General features: G+C 35.7%; 1 protein-coding gene across 2 annotated transcripts in view; it reads right to left on the bottom strand.

The window, feature by feature from the left end:
- Nucleotides 1-10187: 10187 nt before the first annotated feature.
- The window catches only part of LOC111052946 (vacuolar protein sorting-associated protein 8 homolog), a 46879-nt gene continuing 44475 nt past the window's right edge, over nt 10188-12591 (bottom strand). The window contains exon 24 of one of the 2 annotated variants that reach the window (XM_039436212.1): nt 10188-11914. In XM_039436212.1, coding sequence (XP_039292146.1) covers nt 11821-11914 — 94 coding nt within the window. In that variant the 3' untranslated portion in view covers nt 10188-11820. The remainder of the gene's footprint in view (nt 11915-12591) is intronic. The other variant, XM_039436214.1, reaches the window with a different exon arrangement.

Here is a 12591-nt window from a genome sequence, read left to right as displayed (position 1 = left end):
ACTGAGCTACTTTCGAATGTCATGAATTGTTTAATATTCAATCATGTGTAAACCACAATACAATATATGCAAATCAATGATAATATTACAAGAAATTGCACAGCAATAGTAGTTAGCTTTCTGTAGGTACTCAAATTTGATGCCTAAAGACCACTAGCCATCTAGTAATTACAGTATTGATAATGCTATTTGCTAGCTTAGCCGTGAAACAGATCACTGTATCACATTACAGGTGGAATTCCAAGCGACTACTTGAACAGTTGAATAAATATAATTTTATTGCCGCTCAACATTACAATAGTTATGGACAACGTCAGAAATTATTGTTTAGCAAACATAGTCATCCTATATTATAACATGGAGGGTTAATGTAAGAAACACCAGTCAAATAACATAAACGTAAAATATTACATAAAAGAAATAACATGAATACTAGAAATAATAGTATAAAATAGTTAATCTTAAAGAATAATTTGTTGAAATTCGAAAAACTCTTTCACACTATAAAAAGGATTTTTAATTAACCAGCTATGTAGCCTATTTCTGAATAATTGAAATGGAGCTTCTATCCACTCATGTGGTAATTTATTAAACATTCTCATACCAACAACTTCATAGCTATCCTGAGATTTAGTCAGCCTACAGAAAGGTATTTCTATATTTCCGTTACTCCTAGTGTTGTGGGAATGTATATTTCTCTTTAGCAGATTATTAGGCAAGTTATTTTTCGTATATAGGAGACAAGTAAAAATATACAGGTTTATTACTGTCAGTATACCTATTTGAGCGAATAACGGTTTACAATGAGCCAATCTTTCAGAATTTGTGATTATTCTTATAACTTTTTTTGAATTATCAATATATCTTGAACATGTGGACTATTCTCCCAGAGTAAAAGCCCATTTCCGATTATACTCTGGAAAAAAGCAAAGTATGCTGATCTGACATAAGACGTGGGGACACAGCCTATCAAATTTCTCAGCAAGTATACCACTCTGGATAATTTGGAAGTAATATATTTAATGTGAGGCTCCCATGAAAGTTTGCTGTCAATAAAAACACCTAGAAATTTGACATTACCCAAACGGCTCTCCATAGGTAAACTCTTCAAGCTAAAAATATTTTCTTGAATTTTATTCTCATTGAGTGAAAATCCATTGGCTCTGAACCACTTTGAAGCCTCAGCCAAACTGTTCTTAGCTTCATTCTGAAGGATTTCGAAATTTGAGCTTACATTAAAAAAAGTTGTATCATCCGCATAAATTATAGTATCAGCATTGCTTGTACAGAGTGGCAGATCATTTATCATCAATATGAACAATAATGGTCCCAAGACCGATCCCTGCGGCACCCCACTTTTTATCTCATTAACTTGAGATTTTTCCTTTCCTATGCAAACAATTTGTTTTGTTATTGCCACGCACAGTCGTTAATACAGTGCGGCTAGAGTCGCTGCTGTCGACGCCTGAGAATTGCACTTACAGGGTGAATCCAGAGTGTAGCGCCACGACCAGAGGGTAGTAGAGAGCCTAGATGGGGGCGTGACAGTCGAGACCGACGACAGTTGAGGCCTGCGACCGTAGAGGACTGTTTTACGGGCCTGTACAAACATTGAAGAGTCCTCTGCGGTCGCAGGTCTCAACTGTCGGGGCTGTTCAAAAATTAAAGAGGTCTCAACTGTCGCCTAACGCAGGCGACATTTGAGGCCTCTTTTTCAGGAGTCCTCTACCGTCGCTGGCCTCAAATGTCGCAGGACTCTACCGTCGCTGGCCTCGACTGTCACAGGACTCTTCTGTCGTTTACCTCGTTTGACATCGACCCGCCTAGATAAAAGTTTACTACCTGCAATGAGTAAGTCACATTTGCTTGTTGTCAAGCGGCAAGCTTGTCCAGGGTAGTGTCTAGACAAGGTAGAAAAAGCCAAGTGATGATCAAGCCTTTCGGCATGATGGGTATGTGGCTTGAGACCTTTCCAAAATACATCATTTCCGTCTCCCAGAGCTCCCAAGGACTCGAGCTCAGTGGAATAGTTCTTTAAAGTAATTAAATTACCTTGTTGCAAATACAATAATAATGGGGTCCATGATCTCACAAAATGACTTTTTGCTGTAGGCTAATTAAATAATATTACATTCAAAAAGTAATGGATAACACTTCAACCTCGATGAAGTTTCAACCTTGAATTTTCTTTTAGATTCAGAAAATTACTATAATTTATTTAGGTAATGTAAGTTTGATATTAATCGTTTTTGAAAGTAGCACAAGATATACAAGGTGAGCATAAATTATTGAACACATTTCATAAATGTGTTGAAAAATAACGAATAACGTTGGACAAATTTCTATGTGAGCACTTTTTGTTGCACATCTATATGATATCCAATTTCACGCCATACATTGTCGATCTGGAGCGATGTCCTGAATTACGGCTTCAATTCTTCGTTTTAGCTCATCAATATTTCATAACTTCCTTGCAAACAATTTATTTTTCACGGCTATACTCTAAACGAAAACGTCTTTGAACGGTAATAACCGATTTGCTTTTGTGAAACCACAGAACGCACATACCTTTCTCCTGACGCTCTGTCACCCACACCATTGAGTCAATTGTGTCACCCCCACCTGTGAGTCGACTGTGTTGCTATGAAGGTCATCACAACTTATAGAAACTACACCAATGTTTGCCACAAAAATAGGCGCGCTATTTGTTTTTTTTTTTATTCACCTATGAAATGTGTTCTATAATTTATGCTCACTCTGTATTATGGCCCACATACTCCCAAGGAGAATGATGAATAGAACATAATAAAGAACTCTGGGGCCTCTACAATAGCCTAGACCCAGACATTGTAAGCTAGAGTGTAAGGGAATCAGTTTGGCAAGGCACTTACTGAGAAGAGGAATCTGAAAATAATAGCCAAAAGCGCCCAACCCCACGTGGAGGCGACCCCTTGGATGTTGTATACAGTTATGGTGGCTACATGGAGAGGCTTGGAGATATAGAAGATGTTGAAGATCAACCCACCTTGAGGTTTTTTTGTTGGTGCACCAAATGTCGAGTTTGATATTATAACTCAGTAGGTTTGCTATTGAAAAAAGTTAATAGCCTTGAAAATCTCGTAACACGAATTCTGTAGGTCACTTCTCTATTCTGTTAATGTGGATTTTCAGTTAACCGATTACTTTTACCTCAATTCAATTACAGTATAAGTCTTAAGTTTTTTCGCAACTGGACCATACCCCGGTCAAATCGCCGAGATATGATTCAGCTGTGAAAGAAATGTGATTAACTGAAAGAAATCACTGAGATATGATGCAGCTGCGTGTCTAATGATGCTACTTTTGAAGATGAATAATACATCCCCTGATGAGGATCATCGGTTATTGAAAAGGGCGAACCAGCTTCGACCATTGAAAGCTACATATGAGGTGAGGATGCAATTCAAATATGGCCGGCTGCTCCCCAGGAACATCGTGCTGATGAAAGGCTGAGAGAATCAATCGCTATCAACGAACAAAGGCAACTGACAAGCATCTCATCTTGGTAAAGACTATAAGATACTTGTCAGTAACCCTTCGTATTTGCAAGGTATGGAGGTATTGGTACTTCTTGGGAACCAATGGTTTTCAACGGAGAAGGGCAACTAACGGGCATCTTAGTAAATATAATAATAATGTTTGTTGTATAGGTAGGCTATTCCTTTTGTGTCGAAATAGAATATTAAATCTCTCTCGAGTTTGAATAAAATGTAATTTCATGAGTTACCTCATTAAATAAGAGGAATATTTTAAATTTATGCTTTCAAAGCAAATAATAGACAGAGTTTAATAGAAGAGTATTCAAAAAAGTAGAATTTATATTGTAAAATGAAGGAAGAGTAGGCTTATTCAAATATTTTTGGAGAAAACAGAAAAATAATTTTTAAAAGGGCAAATTATTTTTTTATAAATAGATACTGTATTCATTCCAGACAATGACCAGTAAAGTACATTCTTATTATCATGATCCAGCAATATAATGTAAAATACAGATTGGTGATATCCTCTACCAATTTTGCTGTAACTTTCCTCAAATGATAGAAGCGTTGGGCCAAAATTCGAATCAAATACAGTATTCCAGAAAAATTAATTACTGTAAAACTTGAAACACGATCCTTGCAAAGTTGTGGAGGTGGAAAAGTATAGCGCTATCTGCTTTGTCGAATGATAACAAGGATTTGACACCAATGTTGATCGAACAGGTAGGCTACTGCGTTTATAACGTGGACCTCATTTTAGAATGAAGTGGGTAGAAGACAAATAGATGAGGTTTTGCAGAGGAAGTAGAATGATGAAATGCGGGAGGATAAGACAGTGAATGAGGAGAAGAAATAGTTGGTGAATGAAGAGGAGGAAAGGAGAATGTTGTAGAAGATGTGGAAGATGAAGGAGAAGAGAAGACGAAATGGAGGAGGAGGAATGCAAGGCTGGCCTAGTTACTCAAATAGATTTAACATTAAACACTATACATAAATGAGAACTAATCAGTTAATCGAAATTAGCTGATCCGAAAATCCAGGGACTTGGTCGTGGTTGCCGTTGCCGAATGTAACAAATAGAGTTAGAATGACAATACGAATGTAGCTTGATAAATTATTAATTATAAACTATTTTTTTTTTTTTTTTTTTTGAGTCAATTGTGAAAGGGATTGATGCTGGTGATTATGTAACTGCGCTCCTATTGGACCTGTCAAGAGTGAGTCATTAAGTCAATAGTGTCAATATCGATATTCTTTTATGCAAGTTATCAAAGCTCGGAATTAGAGGCGTGGCGAACAGATTGATACCGTAGCATCATACATGAGCAACAGGTTCCAGTACACATGTATATCTACTCCTAATGGGTTAGTAAACTCAGCCAAGTTACCATTGACACGAGGCGTACCACAATGCTCCATTTTAGGCCCATTACTCTTCATATTATATATAAATGATATTCAATTCAATGTTCCTGTCACTGATAAAATTACTCTCTATGCCGATGATTGTACCTTGCTATTTAAGAGATCAGATCTCATAGACTTGGAGATTGAGGCAAATAACATGGCAAATGAGGTTGTGCAGTTTTTTAATGATTCAGACCTCACTATAAATTCAAACAAAAGTCATGTCATCAGCTTTGATTATAAGTATCGTCCTTTTCACCCCACCATAACACTTGGTGAAACGAACATTGAAAGTTGTACTGTTGTGAACATGTTAGGTTTGTCGATGGATTCCAAGCTTAATTGGGGGGATCATGTAAACAAGATATCATTGAAATTGAGTAGGTCACTTTTTAGAAATATTGTTAAACGGGTGTCTAAAACAACAGCAGAAAGTGTCTACTATGCACTGATTGAATCCCACATTACTTATGGCATTGAATTATGGGGGAGTACCTCGAAGCAAAACATTCAAAGAATTTTTGTTCTGCAAAAGTCCGCAATAAGATACCTGGAAGGGCTCAAATTTCCACAGACATGTCGGGAGTCTTTTAGTAGCCTAAGTATTTTAACTGTTCCATCATTGTACATTTTCAAATCAATATTACATGTGAAGGATAGGTTGAATTCATTCCAAGTTAACTCAGATATTCATGGCTATAACACTAGAGGAAGGAATAACATTTCAGTTGAGAGACATAGGCTGAGTGTATTTGAGAAAACACCTACTTATAGGGGACAAAAGTTTTTTGCGAAACTTCCGGCTGATTTGAGAAGTATTGTTGAAGAAAAACAATTCAAAACATAACTATATTCTTTTCTCAGTGAGAAGGCTTTCTATGAGGTTGACGAATTCTTGTTAGAGTGAAAAAATTATCTAAATTTAATGAATTGTTAAATGTTATTAGAGTTTTATTTTAAGATTGATATTTTATGTTATTTATCTGTGACGTTTTTCAACTGTATTACATTGTTTTTGTTATACTTGTGTTGCGAATAAAATATTATTATTATTATTAATAAGGTACGGTAGTAAATTAATGAAGATGTTCGGAACCCGGAAAAACATTTTCAGGGTTTCCGCGGCACACTCCGCGTTTTGAAAAATTGCTCTCTTGCAGTTTCCCGTTTTGACAAAAAACGAGTTGTGGGGGATGGAAAAAATTGTTTGATAGGTATTGGGGCGTGCCTCTTTTATGTATTTACAGCCATCAAGTGGAGGACTGGGGGTTAGTGAACGCGAGGTTGTACCATTTCGAAAATATTTCGTCCTGTCTGTCAACCGCTCTTTATTGCCTCATCATCTCAAGCTCTTCCTTATACAGTACCTTATTCGTCTCTCTACTCCCTCATACTCTCACTCTGTCTTCATATTACTCCTCTCCACACTCACTCACTCTCAAACCCTCTCTTTCTTTCTCAAGCTTACTCTTTCTGTTTCTATATATTTAAAATCTCACTCTCTATATCACTCTTTCTGTTCCTATATATTGAAAATCAGTCAATGAATGAATCAATCTCTCTCTATCTCACTATATCTCTCTCTGTCTCCCTCTACCACTCACTCTCTCTTCCTCTCGCGCTATATATTTAGCTCTCTCTCTCTCTCGATATCTTTCTCTCTTTCTCTTTTCTCAATCAATTTCTCTCGCTCTCTCCCTTTAACTCACTGTAGCCTATCTGTCTCTGTCTCTGACCGCGTCATCAGGCAGGTTGTCAATCAGCATATTACATGCATTTTGACGGGCAACAAAATCGCGTTCAGTCAATTCTTGAACAACAGCCAAATTTATAAGGATGAAATTGAAGGTCTTGATGGAAAATTCGTCGAACAGTGGATCAGAAATTGCCATAGCAGCTGCGTGTTTTCGAGCCGAACGCCTGGGAGAACGCACAACCACGGAATAAGCATAAAGTAGTGTTTCTTTCCTCTGTGGCACAACTGACTACCTCACCATTTTCTGAAGTTCTGATGGTTCGTTGAAGTCCATTTCTGGGTTTAGCGACACTTCCACACTCCTGAAATGAGTTAACCCATGACAGAATCGAATTATGGCCTGTAACGAGTCTGTGGGGAGGAATTTCAAATCGAGCGCAGAAGGTAATCGGTGATTAGAAAAGAAGCTCTCAACTGCGATGGCCCGCTGCTCTCTAGACCAGAGCATGATGGCTAATTTACTTGAGGGAGGATAAACTTGGGAACTTCCCCCTCCAGATGCGCCCCCTCCAGCCCCTCTACACGACCAATCCAACGTAAGGGATTTTTTCAAATAAGTAAGTTTCTCTGGCGCACTTTGTATAACGAATTTCATTGTTCTTTACTGCAATGTTTGTGGAATTAATTGGGATCCCCTATAAAATATCAGCATCCGTTGAATGAGAAGCATATGATGTTACTAAGTTCTTTAATAAGAGTAGAACTTTACACGAGAAGGAATCAAAAAGAAAAGAGAATATAATTTTATTATGGGAATAATTGATGTTATTTTTTATCGAAAACGCAGAGTGTAAATCTCTATATTATAGTCCATTTTATAATGGCAGTTGAGTAAGATAGGCGAACAGCATTGCCGATTCTCTGCCTTGCCACTGTCCTCTATAGCTAAGATAGCTGATACCTGTATACCGTATCTGATGTGAAATTAACTGTTCATCCTTGTTCAAAATGATCAATAATTATATTTTATTCGTTAAGACATAAAATAGAAGATAGCTGATACAGGTATATCATCAAAATTAGTTTGTGAAAATTACTTTGACGGCTAAAATAATTATTGATGTGAAACTATTTCGAATTGGGTTTAGAACAATGAACCAAGGCACAGAATAATAGAGTAAGATTCATTTCAAATGGTCAGCATAGTTCCTTTGTTAACATCATTGAATGCTTCCTATTTTTATCTTAGACCAGTTATAGAATAGACACGCTGGGAAGTCTAGCCTCTGAAGCCAACATCTATAGTGAGGTCCACGTTATGATGACAGTATTTGATCAACTTTGGTTATGCTATCCTTGTCTATCATTTGACAAAGCCGGTGGTACTATCCTTTTCTAGGTGCCAATTATGATTTTGACGGTGTAGAAATATAATTAATTAATTAATTCAGAGAATCGGCATCGCTATTCTTCTATCTTTATCCACTGCCATTATAACGTGGACCTTACTATACTGCCATATCACCATATTGTGACGTCAGCATCGGATAGAAAATAATGTAAACTGCAGAAAAGTTTGTTTGCTGACGTCACGATATGGTGATATGGCAGTAGATGTTGGCTTCAGAGGCTAGGCTTCCCAGCGTGTCAATTCTATAATTGGTCTAAGATTTTTATCAATGCTTACAGTTGGGAGATTCATTTCAAATAGTCATCATTGCTTCTATACTGAATGCGAGGTCTACGTTATAATGACAGTGGAGAGAAAAGATGGGAAATCAGCGTTGCCGATCCTTTGCCTTGCCACTGCCTTCTATAGAGAATTAGCTGATACCGGTATTTCTGATGTGATATCAAATGCTCATTCTTGTTTGAAATTAATGATCAATTGAAGGGGTTATAATACAAGGGGTCCAAGTGACATAATTATTGTTAGTTTCGAGAAAATTGAGCCTAAAGTTTACTTACATTAATCAATTCTTCATTCATGAAATGGATATAGAAATGATATTCACCTATTCCTATAACTATTCAGTGTTCTTTTATCAAATCAAACGTACAGTTTCATGTCTCAAATTGCTCTCCTTTCTCAATTATCAGTTAAATGGTGATAAGAAGTATCACTTGTACCCCATGTTTACCAAACAAAACTATTGTCTAGCTACACCTAAATCTATCAAATTTACCAGCAATTGAACGATGATTAATGACCTCATTGCAATATTATCTGATTAGCTAATTGGTTCTCGAGGTATCTTTAGCTTGGTGACATGGCTTAATCAATGTTAAATTTAATTTGATGGATACGAGCAACCGATGTTCTGTAAACAAGAGATCCAAGTCACTTGGACCAATACCTACTATTACTAATAGTAGGTATTGCTTGGACCCCTTGTTTGATAAAATAAACAGCAGTTCGAAATGAAGTTTACAAATTTTACACCAGATGTCAGCACTGATTAGACTTACGCTTATACCTCTTGTATACTAGATTTTTACCACTTTCAGTTATCGATTACTGTAGCTAACTCAAAAAAATGAAAAATGTCACTTGGACCCCTTGTATTCTGACCCCCTCAATTATTATTTTATTCTATATTCTATTGTTTAATTATATTATACTTTATTCGTCAAGTGAATATATTTTTCAATGGTTCAACAATGAATTTCCATGATTGGGGATTAATTATATTTTGACATTGTTAAAAATCGATCTGAAACGTTGCAGTGCTAGAAAAGGATAGCAACGCCTATGTGAATCAACTACTGCCATTATAAACTGAACCTCACTAAATGACATCATTGAAAGCTTTTTATTTTGACTAATGCTGACAGAATAAAGTGAATTTATTTCAATTGAGATAAAACAAGTAAATTCGTATGGATTTCGTTGGTGGGGAGTCCCTTACTGGAAGGTCCACCGCCTGAATATAATTCAAGCCGTCAATAGGCCTTATGACTATCATACTTCAGCCGGGACCGACAGTTTAACATGCTCATCCGATAACACGGGAGTGATCTGGTTAAAAAACTTTTGGTGAAGAGAAGGTTTGAGCCCGGGATCACTATGGTGTCCACTAGACCACGGATCACTCCTCCATTGAGATGAACGATAAACAACCAGTGGGAAGCGGTGATTGGGTGAAATAATTTCAGCCAAACAAAAATAATTGATGATTGAGTGCTCGCCAGCCTCACAGGAAGAACACCCTGATAGGAAGTGGAAGAAGATAGACACCGAGAGGGTTTCATTCGTATTAGGAAGGTATGCAAAGAAGAGAGAGATAGAGTAAGAGAGTGAGTGTATGTGAGAGAAATAGTTTAGGAGAGAGTAAGAGGTCATTCAAGGTTATGTAAGAGACAGTGAGGGAGAAAAATAAGAAGTATTATAAGAATTGTAGTTTTTCTACTCTTTACTTATGTCAGTAAAAAGGAGCCTGATGACGAATATTCTTATCATTCAAGTATTTTGTCACTAGTGTTGACAGTCGATCTATAAGTCAAAAGATGGAAATCTCTCACTTGGATCTGCTACTGTAGGAAAAGCTACAGAAAAAAGAATCTTCTACGATCTTATAAGTTTTGTTTATTATGAATACACAATATAATTCCATTTTATACATAGAAATTTATAGATATCTGACACAATTTATTCACATTTTCTGTTTCTAAATATATATTACAAATACAATAACATTTTGTAATCTTTGGTTCATGGAATTCTGCGGTGGCTAGTATCTTAAATAAATGTACATTCTAAATTATATTAACAATAATTGTAAAAATAAACGATAACACTTGACTATAAAAATTTATTTGTACATAAGAATAACTTACATTGATGTAAATGAAAAATAATAATTATCATGTTCTTATCAGCTATCTACCTGAATAACCTATCTTATATTGCTGACATTCAATAAAGCAATTCGTTCATAGAATATAACTTAAATATAAATAAAATATAATATCATATTCTAATCAGCGATCTAACTGAATAACCTATCTTATACTGCTGACATTCAATAAAGGAATTCGTTCATAGGATATAAGATATGATTGATTACATAGAATTTTTTTAAATAATACTAAAAAGGTTTTACAAACGATGATGGCTGGTGTAGATCACAATGATGATCTCATGTCAAGAAAATCAAGAATTCATGAAAACAAATCCTAAGACTGGACTAGATCATGCTGAATTAAAGCGTTTCAATAAATGAACTGCATCAAGTAGTGATGAATTTGAATACGTTAATCGAAATAAATCATTGAAATGCTCTTGGTAATAAGGCCACATGCCCAAACATTTCTGCAAATTTACCATAATAAAACAATGCTAAACCGCGTAAAAATGGAGATAGATTAGGTGATTTGGACTCTTGATTCCCAAATATGTAATCACCATCACAATATCCATCTAAATTTTCATGCGATTTGATATCATTCTAGGTACATGAATCATGAAAACAAATAAAATTAATGAACACAACAAAGTTATCATTGGATTTCTCAATCAAGTGTAAATTAAAAATAATTTGGACTGTGTTTGTATAAACTATTCTTAATAATGTTCGACTGAAATCGTTTTGATTGGTTCCAATTATTAGTTGCAAAGAAATTGGCTGAGTTCGTTTCTAAGAATCGTATAATACTGTTCTAAATCATTAAAATCTAAGAAAATCAAGTGGATATTATAGTTTGAGCACCGATCTACATGAAGAACTACATGCTCATTGAAAATTTTAATTCAAGGAATTAAGAAAGCTTTTTGACTGAGCACTTCATTTAGAAATTTTCTTCATCGTGAAAATTAAAACAATTATTTCATTGTTCAAACGCAAATTATAAACATAAATTATTCTAAAATATAATAACTGGAAGTACTTGGAATTTAAGATCTAAAACAGTAGATAATAATTAAAGCGTAGAATGCCTTGCCACGTTGAACATTTTATAAACACTTTTCAATGAATACATTGATATTGTGCTCTATATAGTATGAAAGACAAGCTACTAAACAGTATCCGACGAATAATTTATTCAATCATCTATTCGACAACTTGGAAGTTGTAATGGATTGTTGGTGCATCTCTCAGTGATACTGCTATAGATGGATCGCGACGATCTGACCTCTGGATTGCATTGATGGTTCAGCTCTGCGTAATTGCTGTACTATATTGGTACCGACGAAAAGATTCAACTTGATTGAGCATCACTCTCATCTCTTGGATAGCAGCAGATACACGTTGACTGTGATTCCATACATTCTACATGGCAACGGTGCCCACATCTGAAAAAAAATTAAGCAAGTGAAACCACACTTGAAATTAATCACCAGTTGCACTGGACACATTTTGTATTTCGGTCTGAAATATTGGCTTCAATACGTTCTTGTTGACCTCGGACATAATGTAGCCCCACAAGTAACCTTAATCAGGGGCCATAAACCATTGCTTATTATGAATCCCAATCGTTCTATGGTAGAAGACATTCATAAGACGATTGTAACCTTAATCTGGGGGCCATAAACCCTGGCTTATTATGAAAGCTCATTGTTCTATGGTAAAAGACATCCTATTCATATGACGATTGGAATCCACACAGAATGTTACACAGATTAAGGATTATTATTATTTAAAGTATGGCAGATACACAACAAATATATAGCTCATGAGTCTCAAATGCCTAAATATACACTGTATGTTTCCAAATTCTTTGAGATGTTGTGTAGTTTTCGGTCAGAAGAACATAAGTTTGTCTGACCGCCATTATTTGCTAGTCCATTCAGCGTTACCCAATGTGCACCATGGAGGCGAACAGAATAAGTAATAGCTTAAGGATACAAAACTCATACTGCCGTGTGAATACAGATTGAATAGTAGTGCTAGGCCTACTAACTTCGTGCGACAAAACCAAAATTTATTTTTATTAGAAATAAATTACCACACACTATAGGGTAACAGGACT

The sequence above is a fragment of the Nilaparvata lugens genome, chromosome 10, assembly GCF_014356525.2.
Source record: "Nilaparvata lugens isolate BPH chromosome 10, ASM1435652v1, whole genome shotgun sequence".
NCBI classification, from domain to species: Eukaryota; Metazoa; Arthropoda; class Insecta; order Hemiptera; family Delphacidae; genus Nilaparvata; species Nilaparvata lugens.
This window is presented reverse-complemented; position numbering and strand designations above follow the sequence as displayed.